Source organism: Dromaius novaehollandiae, chromosome 6 (assembly GCF_036370855.1).
Source record: "Dromaius novaehollandiae isolate bDroNov1 chromosome 6, bDroNov1.hap1, whole genome shotgun sequence".
Classification (NCBI taxonomy): Eukaryota; Metazoa; Chordata; class Aves; order Casuariiformes; family Dromaiidae; genus Dromaius; species Dromaius novaehollandiae.
The window spans coordinates 36,714,858-36,742,754 of NC_088103.1; the positions used below are offsets into that span (position 1 = coordinate 36,714,858).

At 44.4% G+C, this 27,897-nt stretch overlaps 1 protein-coding gene across 3 annotated transcripts in view; it reads right to left on the bottom strand.

Annotated features, from left to right (window-relative positions):
* Positions 1-2,326: 2,326 nt before the first annotated feature.
* Positions 2,327-27,897, bottom strand: part of XPNPEP1 (X-prolyl aminopeptidase 1) — a 32,393-nt gene continuing 6,822 nt past the window's right edge. For all 3 annotated transcript variants that reach the window (XM_064514207.1, XM_064514205.1, XM_064514206.1), the window contains 18 exons: positions 25,271-25,338; positions 23,432-23,532; positions 23,047-23,139; positions 21,967-22,110; positions 21,476-21,571; positions 19,106-19,187; positions 17,922-18,132; positions 14,284-14,373; positions 12,900-12,950; positions 11,682-11,740; positions 10,870-10,947; positions 9,979-10,050; positions 7,900-7,960; positions 6,979-7,048; positions 5,672-5,845; positions 4,716-4,792; positions 3,919-4,017; positions 2,327-2,853 (listed from right to left, as the gene is read on the bottom strand). In XM_064514207.1, coding sequence (XP_064370277.1) covers positions 2,728-2,853; positions 3,919-4,017; positions 4,716-4,792; positions 5,672-5,845; positions 6,979-7,048; positions 7,900-7,960; positions 9,979-10,050; positions 10,870-10,947; positions 11,682-11,740; positions 12,900-12,950; positions 14,284-14,373; positions 17,922-18,132; positions 19,106-19,187; positions 21,476-21,571; positions 21,967-22,110; positions 23,047-23,139; positions 23,432-23,532; positions 25,271-25,338 — 1,752 coding nt within the window. In that variant the 3' untranslated portion in view covers positions 2,327-2,727. The remainder of the gene's footprint in view (positions 2,854-3,918; positions 4,018-4,715; positions 4,793-5,671; positions 5,846-6,978; positions 7,049-7,899; positions 7,961-9,978; positions 10,051-10,869; positions 10,948-11,681; positions 11,741-12,899; positions 12,951-14,283; positions 14,374-17,921; positions 18,133-19,105; positions 19,188-21,475; positions 21,572-21,966; positions 22,111-23,046; positions 23,140-23,431; positions 23,533-25,270; positions 25,339-27,897) is intronic.

The following is a 27,897-nucleotide window of genomic DNA, read 5'->3' on the forward strand; positions in this document are numbered from 1 at the left end:
CTTTATAGCCCCCAAACGCAGTAACAGCAGAGCTGGAGATTTCTAGGACAAATGCTACCAAACGGAGCTGGGCAGGAGACAGCGAGTGAAATGCTCTGGCAACATAAATCAGGGCAGCCACACTGACACTGGGTACAGGTTGTATCTGCTGAGGTTCTGGCCCAATGGGCAGAAATTGAGGTACGTGGTGGTGGTGGTGGTGGTGAAGTACAATTACCCCCGAGCAACCTGGGCTGAATGAAGTGATATAACTGGACAGGCTTATTCCAGCAACCACCTTTGGCTATATAAAGAGCAGAAATCTGCCTTGTAGCATCAACTGAAAGTGTTAAGACACACCACTAAGCATTTTCCTATTAAAAATGCCTCTTCCCACACCAAAAAAAAAAAAACAAAACAGCTTTCATAAGAAGAAAAAAACATCAGAACAACCCCCAATATTCAAATAAAATGACATCTTTCCCATGAACCACTTATTCTACGGTCACTTCTGAGAATAGCACCTTTAATTTAAAATAAAGCCCAATCCTGACAGAAATTTGCCTACCATTGACTTTTTCCGTGCTCCTCTCTTCCTTATTTTTTCCTTCTTTCAGGAGAGGGGATGGGAGAGACCATCCAGAGAGAGCAGACACTGAAGGAATAAATCAAAAATCTGGAAGAAAAAAAAAGCCAGCTTTAATTTCCATTGGAAACCTGAAGCATTTGTCCTTGTGTGAGAAGAAACCTGGCCAGGTGGGGACTTTGCTAGGACATCCAGGATGTCATCCTTGGGAACACCTGCAGTCATTATGCTCTGGACACCCACTTGTCAGCAGTACAGGGCCCGTGGGCCTACACTGACCAGCAGAGTTGTCTGCTTAAACTTCCATGATCATCCTGGAAAATAGCTGCTTTCTTGTCTTAGAAATCTACACAACTGTCAGCTTAATACAGCCTGATGAGGCTCTCGTGGTTTCAGGCACTCAACTGGTAACTCCCTGATCACTCAGCCTCGCTGCATGCAAGTTGATTTTGCTGAAAAATTCCCATTTTGTCGCTGTACAACCTGTTCAGAAATCCCCCGCCTGTTCTTTGATCCTGTAGCACAGGCAGTACCTAGAGAGGCAACCTGCATCTTTAGAAGAAATGCTTTTCCATGTTCCTTTTTAGCAGATGGCACATACCCATGACAGACCATGGATTGGTTGGTATGTGACCCTAATTTCCCATAGACACAACTGAGATGAAAAACAATACTTGCAAGAAATAGCAGAAAACCACTTGAATATTTAAATGCATATTCTAGGAGTGTGAAAGTGAACTTCTAAAGCGCTGATTGCACTTTCATTTTTTCACTTCCTTGGACAATATGACTAGAAGGCCAGGCAACTTAATTTGCTGGGAAGTTTCTCTTCCCAAATCATGCCTGTTTACTTCCATACTATCTCCACTTTCCAAAACTCAAGGGAAATATTAACATCATGACATTTAACAGAGATTAATATTTCCCTCTTAGAATTTCTTAGAAAGAAAGAAAGAAATCATGAAAATTTCCATTTGCACAGGGCATTGCTTTAAAAGATGAGGCAGCTGAGTGGCTGTGACGTGATTGCTCCTTTTAGATTTAAAACTGAGCTATAGTTTGATTAAATGCTTCTAGTATAAGTGTAAAAATGGGTGCTTCTTTCAGTGAATATATTCTTACACTAATCATTTAGCGTTATGGGCAATGCTCGGATTTGTCTGCACACAGTGACTTTTCAGAAGAAAGCAGACCACAAGACTTCACCCTTCCTGGGTGAAAAAGGGTGGAAGACTCTAGCGTACGTGTTAAACTTGTAGTAGTTTGCTTAACCACTAGATGTCTGCATGCACTGTCTAGCAGTCCAGCATGTCCCTGGTGATGAAAGGTAGACTCATCTTGAACCAAAGCCGCACAATGACCTTTTGTCCATTGTACACAGTATTTTTTACTTCCCACTTGCCCTGTGTCCAAGAAAAACTGTAATTCCATGATATTGCCCACTGATCCTGTACTGCTAAGAGCTATGCAGGTATTCAGTGAGTTACTACAAAAGACAGAAGTACTAGCCTGGATGCTCTGCATGCACAACCTTCTGCTGAGTGTCACTACAGCCCTTCCATGACCTATCACAAAGCCTAGGCAGAATCCACTGCTCGCATGAGGCCTTTTCATAACACCTGCCCAATTCCAAGCACAGGGCAGTTCTATGCATATTTCTTGCTGGATGGATGCATACATATCCTGTGCATTTACTATGTCTTTCTTCAGGCTGGCTAACACAACACATCACTGACTGCAAAAGAAGGCAGATGGAGCAAATAAGGGGTTGGAAACTTTTATTCAGTGATCAGCTCTGCTGTGTGGGTAGCATATCAGCAACTGGAACCCAAGTATGTAAAAATACTGAGTTTTCACAGTGAAAAAAATCATACAGTATAAAATATTCCAGTATTGTCTCTTAAAGTCATTATTTCAATAAGACACCCGTTTCGAAGGCAACATGCTTCTTTATTTTGTTTGTTTTCTATTTCCCTTCCCCCTCCCCCTCAAAAAAAGCATTCAGACAGGAACCCTCGTTACATCCATACAGGGATGGAAGAGACACTAAATGAAATCTCTCTCCTGATTTCCAAAAGTTTATCGAAGAATGTTCTCCCAGTGGTACTGAGATCATTATGACACCACGCGGCCCTGATGTTCCACTGGAGATGACCACGACGCTACTGAACTTTGAGGGGCTCTGTCTCCCGAACCAGCCACTGAAGAGCTTCGTGTCGGCCTTGCCTCTCCAGTTCTGCTCCAATTACTTCCCTGCATTTCTGATGGTAGTCATTCACCCAGTTACACTAGAGAAAGGGAAGGGCACAATATTCAGTATAAATTAGAAGAGTTGGTACCCTTAAAAGTTACAGACACAGTAAAGTATTTGGCTCTCACGAACAGCAAAAGACATTCATATGTCATTAACCTCTCTGCAATTGGGCTGTTTGCCTCTTGCAATAAGCTCTTGCCTCAAAGAGGCAGACTTCTGATCTATAGAAACAACTTATAAATTTAATGGGGTGGGAACTGAAGCAATTAGCCCTAGGTTTTCAGAGGAGTTAGGGTTCAGTGAGACTGAAGTATATTAAGTCTTTGCAAATCACTGCCTCCAGCAAGCCAGAATAACTACCTTGCAATGGTCTAGTAAATAGCTTTGCAGATTTGTAACTCCGAACAATACAGCCCTGAGACACAAGTTGCCCTACTGATCCAAACAGGTAAGCTTAAGGTAGACCTTAGTATTCCTCACAGTACTCTTCAGAAAAGGAAATGCAAATAGGATCATCATTCAGAGATCATCATGGGTTAAGGCAGAGCAAAGAGTGTGCTAGAAGAACAGGATCCATGTGCCAGGGTAGTGGGAGACCCAAACAGAAGGTTAGGGAATGAAGCTACCCAGGCAATTAATGCAGCTAAGCAAATATCACTGGTATCTGCTCACAGGCCGTATGTCCTGCAGAGCACAGCATGACTGAATAGGATTGGTCACAAGAAGATAGTGACAGCAACAGGGGACAGTCATTAGTATGAGTTTCTGGGGAGAATGATAGCCTAACAGGAGCAAATAAAGGCAGGGTAGAAAGAGAGAAGAGAGAACATCAAATATGATATCAAAGGAACTATCAAAGCTACATCATTGGAGTGGCCCCACAGGCTTTATCACAGAATAATTTAGATTGAGAGGGACCTCTGGAGGTTGCCCAGACCACCCTCTAATCAAAACTGGGCCAAACTTAAAATTAAGTTAGAGTACTCAGGGTTGCTCTCTGAATTTACAAACTGGAACAGAGGCCAGTGGTTGTCATACCTAGAACCAGCTCATTCTGCTTTATTTAAAGAAGGCAATGCAAACCTACTGTTTCTCTTACCTCTTCTTGTGTCAGCAAGTTTACATCAATCATTTTTGTCTGGATTGGAACCAGGGTTAAGGGTTCAAAAGTCAGGCTCCCTCTGTTTTTGAAATTATACTGCAGCAGAAAGGCAAAAGAGGTCATTAGTTCTTAGAAACCACCCTTGCCAGATCATACTTACTTTTCAGTTCTTCACGTCACAGGCAATTAAAGAATAACTCTTGTAACATTCAGATCAGAAAGTAACAACTTACAATTCTTTTTTTCTGGATACTTCAGGTAATATAAACCATAGTCATTTCCCTTAGTAGTCATTTTTAAAAGGCCATTTCCCACGTCACAACCTGAAGGGACTGGGCTTGATGACCATATGGTCATTTCCAGTTTTACATTTCTAAAAGCATAACCCAGCCAGATTTGCATTTAGCATGTCAAAATCTGACTTTGGTGTTGGTTCTACTGCCACTAGGGGCTCTCAGAGAAGTAAAACCCCACTTGAGAAGATACTCTACAGCAGTGCTCCAGTGCTACATTAAAGATGATTCTGGTCTTTGATATCCTGAGAGAAAGCTTTTTAAAACAACTCTCACATACAGATTTCAACCTATGGAAACACTGCAGAAGCAGAACTGTCTTCAATGTCTCTGTTAACAGGGGAGACTTAGAATCAGTCTTCACCATGGCAGGGTTTTGGAGAGCAATACTCATAAGTAGCATTTAACTGTCTGCAGCATGGTCCCATCTCAAGTTCCAGTACTTTAAGTTTTACAGCCACTGACACATGGAGAAAAGTGCAACTTGAGCAGGTCATTCACCTTGGTTTCAGCAGGGATCACAAGGACAACATTTTCTATTCGGATCCCAAAGGACCCATCTTCATAATACCCAGGCTCTGCAGAAACAGATATTAGTCAGCTAAGCCACACAGATACACTGTGTAAATATTTATTCCCTACGGACAAACCTCCTCTCCAAGGTTTTAGTCCACTGAGGTTGCTAAACAATCTTGACATAAGGCATCCAGAGAGGCAAACAAATTTCTGACTCTACTTAATCTGCATAAAAGCCCCAAGCAAGGTGACAGCAGAAGTCCTCAATGGGAGAGGAGAAACCAGACAGACAGCCCTCAAGCTCACAGATCCTCCTTCTAAGTCAAGGGAGAGGACAGTACCTGTGTTCACAGTACCAAAAAAAACACCTCAGAAAAAAATTAATCTCTTTATGACAGGAAGGTCCCCCAAAACAGTTATTTTAGAGGGTGCTTTCCTAGGTTTAGATTTTCTCACTGGAAGAACTTTGCAGCCCTGAAGGAATCTAAGTCTCTCAGCAAGCCCCACTAGATAGTTAATGTACTGCTGGAGAAATAAGGCATGTAGATGTTTAACAGCTGCCTCAAATAGCCCATAGCAAAGACAGGATTAGCTCCTGAAAGCCTAGTGTCCATCTTGAACTGTAGCCAGCTCTTCCACTGCAGAATAGGAGGCTGCATGGCAGAGCCAAGCTGGTCAGCAGCAAAGCTCTCCTACAGTTTGCACTGTATAAAGCAGGGAGTGGGCCTGCAGCACCTGACTGCAGAGATGATTTACAGGAAGTAAAAGACCTAACATCAGAAGGTCTTTCCCCAGAGAGCTTAAATGACAATTAAAGTGGAAAACTGAGGAGCAGTATCAGGGCTTGTGATCCCACCCTCCTCTTCCACCACTGTCAGATTTATTCCCTCTGCATCTTAAGAGCATGCTCCCTTCCCCAATAGCCAGAGAATCACAAATACCATCAGAGACAATCATGCCAGCTTCCAGGGGCTCGTCTGCAAAGGTTTTGTAGCTAATGCCACAAGGACCCTCATGTACGTTTAGGAAAGAGCCAACTCCATGTCCTGTCCCGTGCAGGTAATCCAAACCACAGTCCCACAAGGCAGAGCGGGCAAAGGAGTCTAAAAGGTGACCTGTAGGTCAAGGGAAAGAGGCAGATGTGGAGAGAGAACTTGATCAAGTCAGGCTCCCTCAGAGCTTCTGGGGGGGGGGAAATCACACTGAGGGCACAACCCTGGAGAACATGAAAAAAAAATAAAGTCATTGGTTTGTTACAAGTTACAGGAGAGATGCTACCATACTTAGCAAGTCTGACACTCAAACTCATTCTCAACTGGAGAATCCCTCTCCCTCTCCAGTTACACGGCTCTTCAGAAGATGGCCTGCATCACAAACATTGAATTGCTGCTTACTCCACTAGGGTTTTCAGAAAAGGATCTAGGGGTTACGTGCCCACAGAGAATTCAGCACTTTTCTTAAAGGTAGCTGCGCTAAGTAAATTCAAAGTGGAAGACCTGGCAATTGCATTTGGTGAACTAACCAGCCAGACTTCATGCTGAGTTGCACAATCATTTCAGGTTGTTTCCACCTGAATGCAAAGAATTTCTATGTTTGCATGTGAACACTGGGCCCATATCTGCAATTTCAGACACTGCACAATTTCTGCTGGGGTTTCTCATATCACTACTCAACTGCTTTATCCTCACCTACCCCAGAATGCAAGTTGAAGGCAACTCTCCCCTGACCAGGGAGAAAATAGCTCTGCAACAAATTCACCCTGGGTGAATGCATACCACAGCTTCTCCCGCACAGAATCAAAACAGCTCCTTTGTGTGTCATATTCCCATGCTGCTTGCCGATAAAAGAGATTGCATATTAACTAGAAGAGAAATAGCCAGTCCTTTAGAAGCTGGAAAGCAACCTCTCCCTTTGATAGGGCCATAAGTAAAGCACAAAGACAACCTCAAAGCACAAAAAGGCCACAGATGTGTTGGAGTGCAATTCGGTGGTAAAAGTCGCTGCCATCCTAGAACTGGAGCACTTTGAACACCCTTCAGTTCCTCCCTCAGAAGTGTCAGCAACAGTTGCTGCTAAAAGAGAACCCAGAATCCAAAACGAAGTGACAGAAACAGACATGGAGAGCTACAACGTCTGCCTAACACATCCAGACTTGTCAACCATAACATTGTTCTCAGACCACTTAATGGTTCTTCAGAGGTCACCACTGTGGTCAGAATACACTGAGACCTCCATCCCAGCAACTTACCTTTGGTTCCATTTGGGAAGATGGCCGCACTCACAGCTATATGTCCCTTCAGGACATATGTGAAGCATTCCTGTCAAGGCAATACGTGCCATGAGTAAACAAGGAGAGATAAAACACTGCCCTCCCCAGAAATGGAAAGCGAGGCTGCATTTTGCAGCAAATTGTGCAGAAACTTGCAAGACTTGTTCATGCTCTCCTATGACCGGCAGTGCCAAAGCAAAGTAGAAAGAGTTTAAATTACTGTAAGGATTTTTATTAGCTAATTATAGAGTGTGTGTCATGAACTCAGACTACAGGCATAGCAACAGGATATTCATTTGACCCAGATGACTGATTTTCTTCATGGCTGTAACTTTACTTCCTGAGTATACCCTCCAGCATATTTTTCATCACTGAGTGAATTAATGATGAAATGAGTTTTAATTAAAGAAGTGATTTTAGGTAAACAAAATTACATAGCTCAATTCCCAATATGGATGTTCTAATAGCAGTCTGAGACTGGCACAGTAAGCTAGACACAAACCACTACCACAACCTTGCACTAAACACTGAGTTTTATACTAAATTAAGTCAACTTAACTCCCATGTTGCACAACCCAAAAATGTGCATCTTCAGCCAGCTGGTTTTATTATTTCTTGGAGAAGATGTATCGCTTTCCAGGTGAGAGGTATGCATCTTAAGATAGAGAGGTATAATTCTTTAATTCGCTTAGCTTTATTTTGGAAATCTGAAGTCAACAGTTCTTTTATAGTCTTTATAAAAATACTGTCACTTCTTTTATTAGTAAATAAATGATACTCAATAGATCTCTGACTATACAGCAGTAGGGCATGTCATTATTTTTTAAGCACCACAGTGACTGTTCAAGTATCTCTAATAACAAAGGTTAGATCACAAAACACACCAAGATGTAAAGTTACCTTTTCATAGGCTGATGGTGTGCCAAAATGCATTGTCCTGGTCACATCTGTTGTGCCATCTCTTCCAAAGGCAAACAAAGATGCAGGACACAAAATTATGGTGGGGGGAGGGGGAGGGGAAGGGGGGGGGGGGGGGGGGGAAGAGACCAAAGTGAAAAAACACAGAAAAGCTAGTCACACCACAACAAACTAAGCATTGGGTAAAGTTCTCTGCTCTGCGCTACATAGGACGCTGATGATATAACAGTTCCCAATCCTAAAAATTCCTGAACACATAAGTCCCAGACATAACCATAATGATTTACAATTCAAAATGTTAACTTTCAGCCATAAGAACCTCACAGCTCTTCTCAAATTAGAATCTGGACTGCTTGTAAAAGCAAAGCTAGTTTGAGGATTAGCAACAGGCACTACCCATAGAGAAGAGGACAGAGGAGGTCAAGTTTAGTCTACTTGCATTAAAAGAAGATTCTTAACGGCTTAAAATATGTATGTATATACATACATGTATATACACACACACACACGAGTGATGGCTGCCAACACTGGAAAATAAGTGGGTTTAGTGACCCTCAGGATGCCTTGCACTAAAATGTCTGTCATTTGGATAGGGGTTAGTCCGAGACATCAGAGAATGACTCTAAGTTTCTTCTACAAATATCATTTTGAGACTGGTGTCAAAAACACAGAGGGCCTTGAAATAGTAAGTTCCCTTTGAAACATTCATTCCTGTGCCTACGCTTTTCTCCAGCATACACACACACACCACAGTCACAAAGAACTCGCGGTTTAACTTCTCAGCAGTGACAAGCTGAGCATCCCTGTCACAATGCTGTGGTAAATGCCATTGATGTCCAGCTTATGTGTTATTCAAGGGGCTGCTTTTCATAGTGACACTAAGGAAATTGTTAATTAAGCCATCAGAGGGGGAATAAAAAGGTCTCATTGTAAAAATCTTATCAAAGGATGTTTGCATGGCTCCTCTTCAAAGCTCTTCCTGACTGACATAACAAAAAGGCATAGCTCTAAAGATAAAGCTCCTCTCAAAGAAGCAGTTGGGCCCACCCCGCATCTTTCTGAACAAACCATTCCTAATCTACTTACACTGGTTAAAAACATCACTACTTTCATTTTCAGTGGAGTTGGAGCTCCATAACAAACAACCACAGAGATTGAGGCCACTGAATGGTGCTGTCAAAACAGTGCTGAGTGAGCAAACAGACACGTTGCCTTTCCCAAAACATACCTGAGACCCAAGAGACCACTGGGATGAGAAATCCTGCCTCTGAGTCTCTCTAGAGAGAGAATACCACAAGACAGGGCTGTTCCCTGCACTTTTGCTCCACCTTCCTTTGGCCTCAAAATCAGTCAAATTGACACCCTGGCAGGGTGGGTCCCTTATTCAGCTGCACAGGTTGCTGCATAGACAGCCCAAGGCTAAACCAGCGCAGCCAGGCCTGCAGCTCTAACACCAATACACCAGTTCATAGAGCTGGAACGGACAGAAACACACCCCATCAGCCAGAGCATGGCTATCGGCAACACCAGTGCGGGGACTCAGAGAGGAACAGCACATTTAGATCCCGCTCCCTACCCCAGAGAAGGCTTGCCTGCTGCCCTGAATCTAGCTCAAAGCCTGCTGCCAGGAATCAGTCATCCAGTGCTTTCACTGCAAAATCTGCCAGGCAGAAATCCACCTCTGCATACTCTGCCACCTCCAGTAATAAGGGCCCATTCAGTTCCATGTGACTATGAGAACCACCAACTCATTTCATAACTAAGCACTAAGGTGCCACCTCTAGTTCAGAGATCTCACAGTTAAAGTTAAACCACCCATCCAGACCTCCCCAATGCTTAAGTAGCCCCATGCAGGTTTCTTCCAACAGCTATATTCAAAATTCCACAAACACCTTTCAGAGGAGGCACAATAGACAGGCTCTCTGTGAAATGGTACTCATAAAACTGCTCAGTCAGCCTCTACATGTTGCTGTGCTTGCCAGAGCAACTATGAACTGACACTGCAGGGTGGTCGCTAGGAGCGGAAAATGCAGTGTTTTCAGCACCATTTATCCCACTCACTTGTACTGCGCTCCTGAGTCCAGGAGGTAGATCTCATTCACAGACAGGGTTCTGTTGGTCTCAGGAACCGGCCTGTTCAATTAAACACAGAGTTATTTGTTCCATAGTTTTAAGGCCTCCAGCCCAAGTCTGTGGTCCAAAAACGACACTAAGTGCAAGCTTGGATGTGTCAGCTTTCATTTCTTGTAGCAGCGATGAAAATCCCACACATGCTGAGCTAGGGATCATAGTGAAGAGCATATTTGTCTACAGTAAATAAAACTTAGTTGCAGAAAACAGTTTTATTACTTCTAGGAAAACCCTCAACACCTGCTCCTGGACTTATTTCAGTGCCGTCTGCACTTTACCCTCAGCCTTGCCAGCCTTCTTCCACCAAAACAGCCCTTCTTCATGCCCCTGAGCAGACAGGCATCCCTCTCGATTTCCAGAACTAGCAATTGCCCCACAGCACAGAGAGACCAAGTCAATCCCATCTCCAGCTCTGCCAGTCAGCAGGCGGTGGATGCAACAAAGGAAACAAAAAAGCTCTTCACAAACAAAAGCTTTTAGACTGAGTTGGGCCAGAGATTAAGTCTCTGTTCCAACATAGATGTTACCTACACTCTTAACTGTTTTGAGCTGAGTCAGACACCACTTGGGATGGATGATCCCTCAGTGGCCACAAGGGACAAAGAACAAGACCAGCACCATAATAAATGCATTCCAGCTGGCAGAGCAAGTTTTTTTTTTTTAATCTAGTAAATGTGGAAGCTCTTGTGGAGTAAAGCAAGATGGCAATTGACAGCAATTATGTCTCTCTGGAGTACTCTGCTATGACTCCACAGAGAAGCTACAGAGCTCATTCCAGGTGTGCTCGCTGAAGGACAAAAGGAGCAGCTGTATTTCTCTTACTTGTAGTGAATGATGGCTCCGTTTGGACCTGTGCTTGAAATGGTGGCAAAACTCAATTCAACAAAGTCTTTCTGTTGGCTGAAAAAAGAGATTGTGATCACTACAGCATAAATGAGGAGCATATCAGCCACCTGGGGCACCCCAGCACATATCAAACAAGAGAGGAGTCCTGGCAAATATTGCAACTTTATCTTCATTCTCTATTTCACTTCACCTTAGCCTCCCCCTAGCCCTGAAAGCCATTTGGGAAAGAAACATTTGGGTGGGAGAACTGTGCAGATCCAAACTCTATCTTCCCAACCACATGAAAACCTGCTTTCTATCTCTATCCACTCCTTACCAATGGGAAGTTCACCACCCAGACTCCCCAGGGAAGAGATGTCCCGAGAAGTTTCTTCTATATTATTTATTTACTTATAAGCATTTTTAGAGGACCTATTGAGGTACACATGGACTATCTCAATACAAATGATGCTCACTATCCATCAGAGAAGGGGGAAATTTAACTCCTCCATGGTAAGAAAGCAACTATCTCATATTCAGGTGCCCTAACCCACAGCACTCCTCAATGCTATCTCAAAAAGAAAGCAGGTAGGATCCAATGGGCTGGGACCTGTACCTCCCAAGGGACCCAATTCTTCCTCAACTCTTTCAAGTGTTCAAAAAAATCCTGGAGTAATGGTTTGTCCTCAGGTAAAATACATCTGACAGTGAGCTGGATTTCTAAAGAGTAAAATAAAAACAAAGGATAAAAATCCCACCCAGAAATGCCCCCCAGAATGCCACTCCCTCACATGGGATTTATTTCTTACCTGCGAAACTCCTCTGCTCTGTCTGCAGCAATTATTTCTGTCACTGTTCCCTTTGGAACCTAGGGGACAAAGATTCAGGCTGAATTAGCATGCCAACAGGCAAAGGAAATGCTATATGCACAAGGAAGGCCCAATGCTTAAGCATTATAAAACCCACTCTTGAAGTGGCCTCTTTCCAGGTTTTCTGTCCTCATTCCCCAGTGATGACAAACAAAACTCAGTGGTATTGTGCAGAGCGTGTGAGAAGCAGGAAGCAGAACTGGTCATGGCAGGGTTGCTGAATCCTGTTTGAGGAACAGTTACTACAGTATCGACTTCACTAAGGCACACACACAAGTAGCATCTTACACAGCAGCATCTCTTCACGCAGTCACGCTACACTAAACCGTTCTATTTCAACGGTCTGTGGTATTAGTTGAAATCTGCTTCTATCCAAAGATGGAAGCCCTTGGAGGAGGAGTAGGGGGAAACAGGGGTATGGAATTTTATCTTAGGCATCTGGCAAATCAAAACCCGTGGCACAGGCTGCTGGACTGACTTCCCCAGGACTGGACAACAGGCAAGTGGGAGCCAGAGAGACAGGTCTCATATCCCCCAAGGCAGATTTCTTGAGGTACTCAAAGAGGTAAAAAGGCACCTTCTGGAAGTCACCAAAGCACCCTTATATGTAAAGTCAATGGGTTCAGACATTCAGTAGCACAGAAGGAACACAGCTTAGTAAGGTACCACGTAACACTTGCTTCACTATGCACTCCTAACCCAGAGCAAACATGAGCAATTTGACTTACCCATTTTCACTGCACATAAGCCTGACTGCACGTCTCCATTCATAAAAACCAAATCTGTCCATATTGCTGGACAACACTGATTATCCTGAAAATACTCCTGCAATACTGCACTAAACTGGACATTATTTCATGATGTACACTACTAAACCAACACAAGACAGGATTAAGCCTACATTAAGTCTGTTCAGGTCATTCCTCAGCTGCTCTGGCTTTGGTCTGTGCAAAATAAGTGGGAATATGTTTTCAAATAAATTAACTCAGCCTTGGATAGAAGCACAGTCAAAATCCCCCAAATCAAACAAACAAAAAAACTGATATTCCCCCCATCTTAGCAAAGGCACTATAAAAATATCAAAAGGTTTGTGCTAATGAAGAATTTTACTTAGCAACAAAATCTCCAGATCAAAAAAAAAAAAAATTAATACACTACCTCCTTTTCCAGCCAGTTAAAGAGCTCACACAGGGCAACAGCATCTTTAATCTGTTAAAATAAGCACAAAAAAAGAGAATTGAGAACAGATAAGATTCATAAAGCCTCAGTAGAAACACTGCTTTTAATGCAAAGCAATTAGACCTGCAAGGTTCAGAGAGACAAACTAGGTGATATAAGAGGTCTTTCCAGGTTCTGCATCTTGTAGTTAATGCAAGCACTGGAAATTTATCAGAGCAATTACATAAATGTTAATAAAGCCTTGCTGCTGGGAAGTATCTCATCACAAAGGATCACCAAGTCCTCAGTAAACACTGGCTCTACCCCACACATGACTCAAGTCTCTTCTGCTTCAACACAGAAGATCTTGTGTTTCAGATTGTGGGAGATAACGATACAGCGCATCTCGGTCTGTGACAAGAGAATATGCCCCACAACCACTAAGCACCACATTGTCTCTGCCATACAACCTCTGGCTTCTCTCCTGTCTGATGACTGCCCCCCACTTCTTTTTTTCTAAAGGGCAAGGAGAAGGAGACAAACGTACAAGAGCAAGGCACAACTTTTCCCACAGGTGACAGAAAAAATAAGGTGTCTGTGCTCAGTGAAGTATTTTTACTCCTCCATAACTGATAGGAAAACAAAGACATTGAATTAGAAAGCAGCAGATGCCAAGAAACTAGCAGCAAATATGGGGCAAACCCAGAATTGCCAGCCCTGCTCTAACTGGCACATTTCTCATGTTGTGAAGCCTGCTGCTTGAAAATTAACAGGAAACAAGCAGGAGAAATTTTCAGCCCCACCATAAACCTGTTACACAGGCGGCTTCTTTTCTGGAAAACGTGCAACTTTTCTGGGAGATCAGCATCATTTCCAGAGTGCCATGATGATGATGCAAAAAAAAAAAAAAAAAAAAAAAAAAAGCACTTTGAGGAGACTGCTTCTGAACATCTTGGCCTGTGTTTTGCATCACCTGTCAAAGGATTTCTCTATGTTCTTTCTGCATTTATTCAGGTGATAACAGTTTAAAGACTCTACTGAGACAGAGAGCAGCACTTAGCCAAGTGAGAGAACCTCCCTTTAAGGGCTCATACTCTAACACTTCCAAGTCTGCGCAGTCCCCAACAAAGCAAGTTTGGTTACTCACACTATTACCTATGTTGTTCTTCACTCCAAGGGAGCGCTGAACAAGCAAAAAAAACTGCTTCAACAATAGTAGATGTTCAACAGAAGGCTAGAAGAGGCAAAACCTTTTTTACCCTGCCATCCAAATATGTGCTTTTTAATCCAAAACACTAAAACTTAAAGGAAAACGTAATCTCTGTCCCTGGATGTAAAGCAAATCTCTTGTCATGAAAAAGGAGGCTCTCAAGGCTCTGCTTACATGTGCTCTTCTCATGCCGTCCGTTTCCGATGCATTCTTCACAGCTTTTGCAATACAGATGGGGGTATATGGGGTGAGGTATCGGTAAGCCTGAAGCAGAAAGACAGAGATTACGCGTGGATTAGTCAGACAACATAATCCTACAAGTTTAATAACCCAGCCTGGCCACAATTTGCACTTCAGCAGCCTCTCTAAACCTTCAGGACTGTGGAATACTAGTTACTAGTGGTTAGCTAAGCACACTGAGGAATAAAGAGGAAAAGTAGTCCCTGCCTGTAGAAGATGGAGTCATCAGGGAAATCCAGGGAACTAGAGTGCCAACAGCACATCATGAAGTAGGGTCAGGATTTGAACAGCCTGACATCAACGTCCAATGCCACGGGTTTCCTCTTGGCAAAGTACACATGAAGGCCCGGACACAGTCAACAAGAAACACTGAAACTTCAGTGAAATTTAGGCTGTGGAAACATGGACCTAAAAAGTCACCTTGAGTTGTTACCTTACTGTTACCCTAAGGCAGCAACAGGCAAAGGAACAAGCCCAAATATCAAGCACTGGACTCAAAGTTGGAGGCCTCCTTGGGCCCCAAAAGCTTGACTTCTTCAGCACTGAGCATCCCCACTTCTAACAAGCAGCAGCTCTGTCAAACACATCAAGGGCCAACAAAAGCATGAAAGGCCAGAGCAAAGCTGAGGTTTACATGCTCTCCTCTACCAAAAGAGGCTTACATCAGGAGTTTGAGAAAAGCTTTTCCTGCACCCGGATGGGGCAGCCTTGTATTAGGCACTAGTAACTGATCCCTTAGCACTGTGCATTTCCCGTAGATGTGAGCTGTCTTTACATTAGCGGGAACACGTGGCTGGTTCTGAGCATCCCTTCAAAAATTTGCCATCTGCGGTAACTTGCCCAAGCTTCATCACAGTCCACAGAAGAAGGAACAAAAGTGAGGTCTTCTGCTCCAGTTCTCTGCTTGACCCGTTATACACTGGAGGATGGAAGGGCTCCTATACAAGTCCAGCCCAAGCTATGTGCTGTTTTCTTATTCTCAACACACCAGCATACAAATTAACACCACCCAAATGCATAGGTTAGGCCTGTTAGACCCTTAGAGAAGATCAACTTCTCACAAATCCTAGAGACTTAGTTTCCAGATTCTTAAAAATAGCAGGACAATTACACTACATTATGGAGAAACTGAGTGCTGAAAAAGCCACAGGAAACTATCAGTCAGTGCAGAATTGCTCCACAGTCAGACTCTGTATTAGATTGGATTGTGTTTTACAGATACTGCCCAGATCTATTAATCTGCAAAAAGCATATTTACATGCAGTTATAGGCAAATCTATAAAGAGTTTGCAGGTCTGTGTTTAATAATGCACTGGATTTTTGCCAACATCAATATTTGGCTTTGATGGAGACAGGCAGACAGACTTCTAGCACCAGTGTTCTTTAAAGCACCCCAGGCCAGTTGCTCAGCTGCTGTAAAGTAGTGTAGAGCTGGCAAAAAACACGCAGCATGAGGAACTCTGGCTCTGCCACTGACTCACAGGGTGGTTTTTAACCAAGACATTTCAGTTCTTCCCCTTCTGCTGCACAGCACTCCTTGGGACAGGGACTCTCCCCACATGTACAGAGGGCACCTAGCACAGAAATGACTCAACATCAGCAGACACTTCCAGCACCACAGGGGTAAACTCACTACAGTCCTTTATCTAGGCCAGACCGGCTGTACTTTTCAACATGGATGTTCTACATTGTCATCTACAGTAGCTTACCTAAACTGAGGTTAGTTCATTGACTCCAACTACAATACAACAAGGGCATACTCTGAAGGCAGAAAAGCCACAACACTTTATCCTGGATGCTCCATAGTCTCTATGCTTTCTGTTTCCCTGAATGAAAGGCAGTGGGCAAAATTTAAGCAGTTTATGTTCAGAGGCCATTTGTACTTAGAAATGGATTGCTGCTCTCAGGAGGTTTAACTCTGGACAGGAGCAAAGACTGTGTCAGTCTTGCTCATGTTCATGTCTTGAGATTGTTTTGGGTTGGGTTTTTTTGTTTTTTTTTAACTTAAACACAAGGTAAAGTGCATGTTTCCCACAAGTCAGTGCACAGGCACTGAGAGCCATATCCCTTATTAAAAGGATATGCTGGCAGCAACAGAACTTCCCAGAACTTCCCTTTTTGGTTTTATTATCCGTCCCAGTGGTCCAAGTGCATTGAAGCTACCAAGGTATATAGCAAATGTCATCACTGGAGAAAAGAAATAGCTATTCCTGCTGCTATTTTGGCGACAAGAGCTGAAGAGATTTGTGGTGGTATCAGACTGTGGCAATCTGGGGTACACAAACAGACCTTGCTCTTGGGACTCTGTCTTTTGGGAAAGAGACAAGGTCACTTTTAAAATCCTTGTGTACAGGAAAGGCGTTCAAGCCCCATGAGCTGCTATGTTGCCACTAGCAGGACTGTACCCTAAACACACCTGCAGCAGTATGTGAAACAGAAAGGGGATGTCTGCCCACCTGGAGAAAGCAGAAACCTGGTGGTGGGCAAATGCAGACTTGCAGCCAAACACTTTTTACAATTAAGTTTTTTCTTGGGTGCTCCCTTCACCTGAGCCCTGTAATTCTCAGGCAGAAAGCCTGGACTCTCCAGCATCTCAGCAAGAGCACAAAGTCCTGTTCGTTGGGTCTGGTCTTCCAAAGTAACATCTGAAAAAAGGCCAACTAGGCCTTGATTCCCAGCTATATCACTGTGTAGTGTATTTATTCACAGTATCTGTTAGGATGTTTTTCAGAGTGTCTGTCACCAGATGTCTCTAAACTGGATGGAGTTCCAGAGAGAACGTAATCTCTAGCAAACAAGAGATGTACACAAGATGCATGGAAGTCAGCTTATCCGTTTGTAGTTGCTGCTGCATCTTTCATTGAGCATCTCCTCTCCTGACTCTCTAACAAGATATTAGGTGGACTGCAGGACTCCCAGATAGCCAGGTTCAAGTAGATATATAGCACAAAGCTATACAGAAAAAATTCTGATGCTATGACTGTCCCTCAGCAGATGCACTCACTACATGGACAACAAGTGCCTGCAGGCTATCCGCATCCTCAGTGTTCCCTGCTGTAACTACTCTGTTGCCCTGCTCCTCCTATATTCAATGTCACATATCGCTCCATATCCTCAAGCTACTGAAACAAATAGAGGACCACCTTCAGACACTCTAAGCCCAGTGTCCCATCCTGAAAGGGCTGCCCAACTTTCCTGCTTCAATTTCAGAGAGCATTTCCTAAAGCAGCTCTTACTGCTAGTCCACATAAGGCTGTTGCTCTAGCCTCAGGCACAGCGACCCGAGTTCACCCTGCTCCCTCTCTCCCCCCTCTCTCACTGTACTTGTCTTATCTTAAGCTGACAACTCTTTGGGTAAATCAGCTTACTGAGTTGGAAGGCCAGCTCCAGCGAGAGCTACCCCAGGATTAAACCACCCCTTGATACCTCAGCACTGCTGGATCGCTGCACTGGCGCCAGCCTACAGCGCACTCTGTGGAGGGGAAGCCAAGAGCAGCTGCCCTCACTAAAACCATTCCTAACTGCACTGAAGAGGAAGGAGACAAGTCCTTTCCTTCACCAGGGCCACAAACCTTGGGGACAGCTTCAGTTAGAGCATAGCTGGCTTTGTCACTGAGCCATACTTTCTCCTTGGGAGAGAGGCCTGTGCCAACAGCCTGCAGCTCCGTCAGGATTGATCCATAGGGCACCACCTGGATTTTAAACTCAGGCTCCAGGTTGGAGTCAAGCTGTAAGTGTTCCCGCACAGCTGGGTCCATCACCCGGTCACCATCGATGAAGAGCCTGAGAAACAAATCAGAAAGAGCAGATAGGTAGGCCCACATCTGACAGCAGTTCAAGTAAGGGAGTGCAGAAGAAACCACACTGCTCTGGTGACATTTAAGAGAGAGAAGAGATTGTGAGTTATGCTCTAAGATTTGCTCTAGATTGTTTTATCCACTGGCCTTCGCACAGCTTGGAATCCTGCTTTGAAATTAAGACATACCACCCTGCTGAGGGGAGAGGAGCTGATATCATTTTTGTTTGCATGCTACACTCAAAATGGCTGCATCCCATAACCACACTTCAACCAGGAGAGAGCGACAGAGGCACGTAATGGCTGTTCCCTAATTTTTTAAGAGCAACATCTGGAAGGAGAAAAATCTATTGTTATTGTAAGCACCACACTGTTCTTTCTTTTCCTAAACTGGAAACTTGAGCTCAACACTCACATACAGCCTGTACTCACACAGCCAAGTTTTATTCCAGATGCATCTAGCTAGCAGCTCTGAGGTGCCTCTAAAACATGTGTGTTTGCTGAGGCTCATTACAGGGGACAGCTAGGGGAAAGCAGCTTTATGGCATAAACCAGTCCTGAAACCTTTCTACACAGTCTCTTCAGTTTTGAAGTAACTCATCAATGACATTAGAGAGTTCTCCAATGTCCAGGCCAGCGTTGGCTCTTACCCACATTTCACCTAGGGCTCCAAGAACCTTCCACATTATCTCGGGGTGACAGAGAGAGGTCAGCTGTCCTGCCCCGGATCACCCAGCAAGTCAGCCAAGGTGCTGAGGAGCACAGTGAAGTTCCTGGATTCCCTTTTCCGAGCTCCAATCAGGGGAAGAAAGTAATTAACGCTGAAGACAAAAGTGCTCAGAAGGGACATTAAAGCAGCCTGGGTGTAGGCGGTTTTAAAAGACAGAGCGTACTGCTAGAACAGATCTCCTACAGAAAAACGCATCTTGGGGGAGAGAAGAGGGGAGGAAATACAAGTACCTGATTGTGTTCATTCCTATGACAGCATATGCAAAAAATACAGGATTGTACTCAACATCAGAGCCTCGGAGGTTGAAGAGCCCTGGAAAATATGAACGTCAAGAATCTGGGTCCTGGTTTATCCTTTGTAACACTACAGAAAGCCGAAAATAAGCTCAGCAAAACACAGTCAGGCAATTAGCTGGCAAGGGTGCAGGCCATGGGTCCAGCTCCCACCCAGCTGTCTCACATCCTGCTGCCTTTCAGGCAATCCTGAGCTTTTGCCAGGAGATGGCACCAGAACTGCAGCTTGAACATTGCCATCCAGGAGGGAAATCAGGGTCCAACTTCCCAAGGAAGGGCCTGGCTTGGGAAAAAAGCAGATATTGTCAAAAAAAAAAAAAATAAATAAAAAATAAAAAATAAAAAAGATATGGACATGCATTAAAAAAGTATTTGCCCTTTCCAGTCTGTGCAGTGTGATAAGAGCTTGCTTCAACGGCCAGAAAGCTTTAAAGTTACAAAAGAAGATCCGTCTTTTGATACTTGAGAGAAAGGAGACACAATAGGCAAGACCAAAATACTCCAAAAAGGCATCTCATTTGGGTGCCTCCAACATCTCAAATGCAGACTTCACAGCCTTAGTTTTTTTTCCTCCCACAACTCCTGGCAAAGTCAAGAGGAGAAGTATATGTTCGGAATCTCCAAACTCCCGAATTTAGGGTCAAATAAAAACCCCAGGGTATCCCATTAGCTGAAATGAGTTACTTGAGGCAATAAGGCCAGCCAGCAGGACAGCTGGGAAAAGAACCAACATGTCCTAAATCACAACCAGCACTGTATTCGAACTGTGCAAATTCTGCCATGAAAGTAAAAATAGAGTTTGATACTCCCCAGGGAAGGAGTAGGTCACTTGAAAGCAGGAAAGAGCCACAAAGAACTCTTTACTGTGCAGGTACAAACTTCCTCACTCATCCGTTTCCCCATGCAGCAAGGAGGCAACAGCCTCTTTTTGTGGCCCTCTATTTCTGTCTCCAGAAGCTTGTCTGGAGTTTAATGTAGTGAATTTAATTAGATAAAATTAAAGTGTCCCCCCTCAATTTAGAGAGGAAAATCTACCAGATACTTGGCAGTAAGTTCCTCTCATGACCTCTTCTGGTCCATCTTAAAACCCTTGATTCATAACCAAGCTTGGCTTTGCTGGAGACATTTAATCTGAAACCACCTCAGGGCAGCAATTTATCATTAATTTAATTGGAGATGTGCCTGAAAAGGTGAGACAGAATCTCTGCTCACACAGGCCTCCCCAGGGAGGAATCGTATTCGCTACTCTCGGAAGTACTTCTTTCATGAAACAAGCTCTGTGCTCAGTGTCCCAGATCCAGGAGAGCCCACAGACTTCAGCAAGCTGGCTTCTCCCCATGCTGGAGGCTTCGCGCTGCTGCACCAGAGCTAAGAACACACTACCTTTATTTCTACCATTTCAGATCAGACATGGGGCAAATGCATTAACAGCACCCTCTGTCAATGCTGGCATTCCCATTGCACCACTCTGGGCCTTGGTGACTTTTGCTAACATTAATCAACAGAAATCACTCAGAGCCACGGATACACAAAACTAGCAACAACAGTCCCTGGGGAACCACTGCTTTTTCTGGCTATGCTCCCTTCCTACACATTGGGCAGGTAGCCAAGGTGTAGAGACCTAGTTACCCTGGGGCCCCAGACACAGGGACTCTCCAGTCAGACCCTCGGATCAGCTTCTCTCCTGGACTGAAATGATCTGGAAATATGAACTGAGGCCTGATTTACTTGTTTTAACCCAAGCATTTGCCAAACACTGCAGAGGTAAAGACTGATTTTAAAAGCCATAAAAATTATGAAGAGGACTGTGAATGCTGTATACCCCACCCTCGCCTTATGTATACAAAGCCACATGTTGCATTGCTTTGTTTATAGCACAGCCTGCACAGCAGAAAGTCTCCATCATCCCATAGGGTGAGGCAGCATCAGGATATCTTACAGACAGAAAAAAAATCTTTTTTTTTTCCTCCTTCATTCAAACTGCCTCAGGCTTTATACATGACCTTCTCTTCCCTTTGCCTGGGCTGTTTTTCCAAAGGTGGTGATTTGTTGCATATCCTGGGCCAAAAATATCTTCAAGAGCTTCACCAGTGTAAAAAGGCACTGTATAGAAATACAGACTCACGGCTTGCAACCCCATTTCTTGACTGCACTTGATACAAGCTAATTGACCTCTAACAGATACATTGGTTGTAATGAGTGTCTCACTCTGGCAGGGTTCTTCCTTTCCCAGGCAGGAAGGAAGTTTATTTGGAGGAAAAACTGAGAAGGGAGATGCAACAGCCCAGGCCAACTGCAAAGACTTACATGCTACTTCATCCAAGGCTGTTACCACAAACCACAGGACTTTTCTCTCAGCCATTTTTGAACGGAGGGCTACGATTTTGTCTCTCCAGCTGACTCCTGCAAAACACAACATGAAAAGCTACAGTCACCAGCTTTACTGGGATGGTGACAGAAGAACAGACTGATGCACTGGATTTTGGAGGTGTTCAAACACAGCATGCTTGGCTTGTGCTCCTCACTCCTGCCCAATGACTGATATGAACCATCTTAAACAAGCTTCCACCTCTCTAAGACATGCATGTACTGTTTTGAAGCCATCTAGCTTCCAGAAAATGGTTATTTGAAGTTGAGGACAAAGGGGCCATCAGCTGAGGTATGATCACCTTCTTGACCGAATCACAGTGGATCATATTGGGCTGCAGTAGTGTTTTTTCTCACTACTTTGTAACGGAAAAGCAAAATGAGCAGGGAAGTAGAAATATCTCCTGACTCTTGGGACTCGAGCTTCTCACCTGTGTAACTCAGGTCCAGTGTGATGAGAGGCTTGCAGGGGCGCTGGGGACAGTCTGTCCAGATTGTATCGATCAGGTTTTCTTTGACAGGCACAAGGTCATGGCCCGCACTTTTCAGGGCTTTAGACATCCTCTTCCACTGGTCTGCCAAAGGGAAAAGAGTCAACAATGGGCTATTGCTGCAGTCATGGGTGGGAAACTCAAGAATCTGAGCCCCCTCCTTTATTCTCAGACCCTCCTCCTTCCCATCTGCTTAAAAACAACGAAAAAGCTATTGCAACTACAGAGCCACAATTGCAGCCACTACAGCCTGCAGCAAATACAGAACCTGAGTCCTTGCAGCCCTTCAGCTCATATATGAGGCTCCAGAACTACTGCCCCGGCTAGAAGACAGAAGTCACTAGAAGACACTCCAGAGGCTGCCATAAGGACATCCTCCACCCTGGGGCAACAAAGAACCACACTAAACCTAAGCTAGATGAGGCTTAGGGTGGACTTCCACATAGCCACAAGTCTGATTTTTAGCTTTAGATCTTCCCTTGCCTCCACTGGTCTCTGAATTGAGCTCCAGGTTCTGAAACATGGACAGATGGATACGCATTCATCTGACAGACATGGTGCCTCTCCAGGAACACGCTTCCTATAGGGAGAGCTGCAGAGATCCTGAGCCCCCCAAGCAGACTGAGCAGGACGAGTTTTGCCTGGGTGTTCTGGCTCACACACATGCTGGCCAAGGCATTCGGCATCTTTGTGTTGAAGTGCCTGTGACAAGTCACAGCACAGACAACAGGAGGTGGCTGGGACTCTGCTTTCCAGGCAAAGTCAGTGCAAACCTAGATAGTAGTTCTCACCCCTTGTGTTTTGGAGCATGTCAATGAGCTGCTGTGGAGCTCTCATGATACATGCCTAAAAACCCCAAATCCAAACTGGTTTATAAAATAACAGTTTCACCCTCCACCACCTTTGGGTGGAAACATGGCAGCTTTTAACTGTATAGCATCACACAGCAACTTGGTCAGGGATGTAACGAAGCAAAACCCAGTTGCCCAACCCAGAGTTATACAATAAAGTTAAACCAACCAGACGGAATAATGAAAGGGTCCACTCCCACCTTCGAGCCTTCTGGGAGGACGCTCACTAACCAATCCTCCTGAGTCGGTGTATCTTTCAGACCTGCATGGATAAAAGAGGTTCAAAGATGCAGCCAGGCTGAAGTGTTCCCACACTACCCAAAAAGTCAAGTCCAAGCTAACATTTCAGACACGTCTCCTAACATAGGTCTACACTCAGGGGCAAAAAGAGTTGCAGGACCTTAAAGCAGGAGCAGTACTGTGCCTGAGATGTTCCTAAACCCCCACATGATGGAGAATTCCTACAGCCCAAGTTGTGTGACATGAGAAGTGACCAGATAGCCTGTGATTGCTATCTGTGTGTTAGTGGAGCAGTATCCCAGCCTCCTGCATACCCATTTTCATGAGCGTCCAGTTGTTATCCATCTGATGTGCAGCCTGCAGGAAGTAACGTCCATCTGTCCACATGGCTGCATGCTGTTCAGTTACAATGGCAGTACCTAAGCAGGAAGGCAGAAAGATGTGGTTGGAAAGAGGTGGACAGCCATCGTGCAGACACAGACAGCAGTGGGTGTGTTTGAAACACACCTGAATTCCCCAGAAGGCGGCTCGGCTCATTATTCAAATGTTACTCAAGTTTCAGCAGAAATATTCACTGTTTCCCCTACACTATGACCTTCCAAATCCCACCATGGACAGTATGCACAAGGTCTCAGCTTAGTGAATTGCCTCAGAAGAATTCAACTTGAGCAGAGCTCAGCCAGTAACTGCGACTCAAACAAGGCTTTCCAAACCCTGTTAATAGAGATCGTGGTTTTCACTTGACTGTTGTCACACTAACACATATTGGGCACATCCAGACTCCATCCCATCTTCTTACAGGGAGGAAGCCCGAGCTCTGGTCACCCACAAGAGACAGCTGTTAGTAGGCTAGCAGACCTGGGGTATCACCAGCTGCACCCCTTCCCAAATGTTACAGCTGTAGCATGGATGGCTGAATGGGAAATATGAACATAAAACTCTGCTGACTTCAGGGTCTATCCCATTCCACTGACTCTTTTGTGGGAGCAATATCCCTTACAGAGCAATGAAAGTAAAGAGCTGAGGTGCAGTAACATCTCTGTAAGGCTCCTTGCACTCTTAAGTGCCTTGCCCTTGGCTATTCAAGAAATTCAGGGCACAAACAGAAACTGAATCGTGATCTTTTGAGTCTCTGCATGTTGATCATCTTTTCCCTCACCTTTGTCCACAGGCTGAAGCCCAGCTTAGCAGACCAGAGTTTCCAAATGTGAATTCATTGCTTTCTAAACTCCCAACACAAACCCCAATTTTCAGCTACTTGAGCCTGAAAGATGTGAAATGAAAATGTTTTCCATCAGGAAGCACAAGGTGAGCCCCTGTGTGAAACCTCACTGACTCACCAAGTGCTAGACTGGAAACACAGACCTTCCAAGTACAGAATGAGATCCCAAAATAAAGATCGAGGTTATGAAGAGGCCATGCAGAAGGCATGAAATTAATACAGGATTCATGTTATCCATTAACAGCAATCTGCAGCCTTGAATTTATCACCTACCACATGGCATCCCAGCACAGCTCCTATAAGCTGATGAATGGACCCTCCAAACAGAGAGGCAGCAGCACTTAACCCAATTTACAACTGGGGGAACAGAAAACCCTAAAGTGACTTGCCAACAATCACACAATAGAGTCAGTTGCAGTGCGTAGGGTACAGCTTGGGTGAAAACGAGGTCTCTTGACACGCAGACCTATCCTGCAGCCAAGAAAACATCCTGTCTCTGCAAGATAAGCAAACTTATTCCACAGAGTTCAGTTTCTAAATGCAGTGCTTCTGGCCCAGTCTGTCTGAATAGAAGGGCTAGCTAAAGTCATCTACTATTTACCCTAACCCAAACGGGCAATATAAAAGCCGATCAAGCTGTCTCCACATCAAAAGAAATTAACATATGCTACAAGCACCACATTAAAGAGTTAACAGGATTTCACTCCATGAGAGGTTCATTTACGGGTCAAACATTTTCTGAAAACTTGTTATTGCACTGATATTACATAATTCCAGTGGGTAGCCAAGACATAATTTTGCAGATGCTGAAACAAGAACAGTCCAAGCAAGCAGGATAGGTTTCCTTTTCCATCCTACATTTGCGCCATGAAAGGGACCTTTTCTTTATAGAGGAATTATGCACAGTAGCAAGAACCCAAGTTCTGGAAAGGTACCTGCAGAGCCATCAAATCCAGAGATGAATGCTCGTCTGCAATCACAGGGTGCAATGTACTCACTCTGGAAACAAAAGAGGCAGCAATTATTTCTAGCAGCAGGAAAGAAAAAAAAAAAAAACAGCCGATGACAAATACTTTGATAAGGTTTTTCTCCTAAAGGATGCCGCAGAGAAATAAATGAGTTAAAAAAGCCTGAACTCTATTCCACTGGAACATTTAATCATCTGCGATTATACTGCATTTATGTCCAACTGCCTTTTTTTTTTTGTTAAAAAAAAAAAAGGCTGCAGCACTTCTCTCCCACAGACTTCTGTAAATACTGAAGTGTTTCAGAGCTTGCAGATGTTTATTTCACATTCAGCCTCCCCTTTGGGCAACAAACAAATGCTGCCTTTGAAGCTGCAATGTGAAAGGAAGAGAAACCAGAAGCACTCCTTGATCTTGGAGACCAGAGTAATCAGCACATCAAATCTGTAAAATACACTATCTCCACTGAAGTCCCCTCGCCGGAAATATGAGAATTCCTTTAAGACTTTCTTTTCCACAACAATGACATTAAAAGAAGCCATCAAGGTGGTCAAATTATAAAACCTTTAAGCCCTTAGGACCTTTCATAATTAGACACTGATCCTTTCACATCTTCCTTGCCTGCTCAAACCAAGACTACACCAGAAATCACCAGATTATAGTTTGGTGGGTGGGTGGGAATCGAGGACTGCTAGTCACTCCTCACCCCAACTCCATCACAACCTGTGTTTGTGGGCACTTCTATTGGCAGCATTAAAGAAGAGCCTGAGAACAAGCAAATAAACTATATCCACAGAGGCTGCCAAAATGAAAAGAAGAACAAATACACCTTGAAATGGCTCCCCACATCCTTTTTAATGGGATCCATTCTCACAAGATCAGAGGTCAGAACTGCTGAGCAGGCCTGTTAATTAACTAGCACAACTCAGCAAATCAACTTAATCTAGGCTGGCAGTGCTGGTGTTCAAGCTGCAAAACCCCTGGCACAGATACCTTACAAATGGTCTGAAACCAACGTCTGTCCCTGTATGCATACAGCTCCTCTGCCCTCAGCTGTGCTGCAGCAAGAGAAATGCTTTGGAGGCTGAGCTGAGAAATCAGCTCGATTCTCAGATGGCTTTAGTTCCCACTGTGATGGGTACTGCACTTCTCTCAGGCCATGCCTATTTAAATTGCCTGCTCATTAGAAAATATTCCCTTTAAATCCGTCATTCTTTGCAAAGAAGAAGGAGTGTTCAAAAATCACAGGAGTGAGTGAGAAACATAAATTGTGGCAGCTCTCAGTCACCTGGGACCAACACCTAATTTCTGCCCCAGAAAAGGCATGCCTCTCTCCTCCTGGGAGAAGCCCTAGGCAGTAGCCACCGACCATTCCCCACTAACCTGCTGAAATTGAGCCTTGGGGCAGCAAAACGCATGGCCCAAAACAGGATTTAGCAGAGTGGGTTTTTTGCTCCTGGCTGCCAGGGAAGATGCCTAGGATCTGCTCCCAAGAAATCCTCTATTTTATCCAACCACTAATGAAAATTGACAGAAACAGGGTAGGTGTTGAGAGCAGTCTAGTTCCCTGTGGCTCTTCCCGTCCAGCCTTGCAGACCTTGCAGGGCCATGGCACTGACTCAGCAGCCATGGGGCAACAGGGGTCAAGACACCCACCTGGGAAAGGGATGACTGCCCCCTGCACACCTCCTGCTGACAAGGTGAGCCCATCTCAGCCCACCACAGCAGCACCATCCCCACTCACCCTCTTTGAAAGAGCAACTCAGGCATCAGCTGACAGGCAGGGAGAACAAAGTCATCCCACGAGCAGAATCAGGACCCGGTTTCCCACGGGTGCTTATCTCAGAGCAGGAGAACAGCATGTGAAGGCCCAGCAAGGCTGGACTTGAGAATGATTTCCCACTTCAGTGTTTCCTACTGATTTTCAGCCTGCTGACTGCTATAACTCCTCTTCCCCTACACTGTATCAGGCACCCAGCTCACAGTTGGGGAACCATCTCCCAGGGTCCGACGCCTAAAGGAGATGCTGGAAATTTCCTGTTGTAGATCATATCATAAAGTACATCCGAAATCACACCAGCAGTTTCTCTTCCCTTTCTCTTGATCTATCCAGCAGAGAGACTGCAGGCTGGTTTGCTTATACAGATAAACAATTTCACATTCGTAGGAAGGATTAAGGCTGAGTTAGCTTCATTAACAACACAGAACAGTGACATAAGATGCATTGCCATTTTAAAAGTTTTTTTTTTTTAATCTACAAAGAGGAGAAAAAAAATCTACTAGTCTTATTTCTGGTAAAAGCTTACCTAAACTAATAAGGACCTTGATTTGGTGGGAACTATCTCACTGTGCCATTCACAGACAAATCCAGAGACTGTTTTAAGAGTGTACAATGAGTCAGTGAGGCTAGGAAGGATCTGGAGGGAAGACAGTTCATTCATCTGTCAGTCTGAATTCCTGCACACCCCTCCTGCCCTGTCCACCTGTTCTGTTCAGTACAGCAACCCCGACTGTGCAAAGACCAGCACGTATTTTGCATGGGCTAAAATTACAAGGGGAACACCTGTGGACACCACACAAAGCACAGCCCATA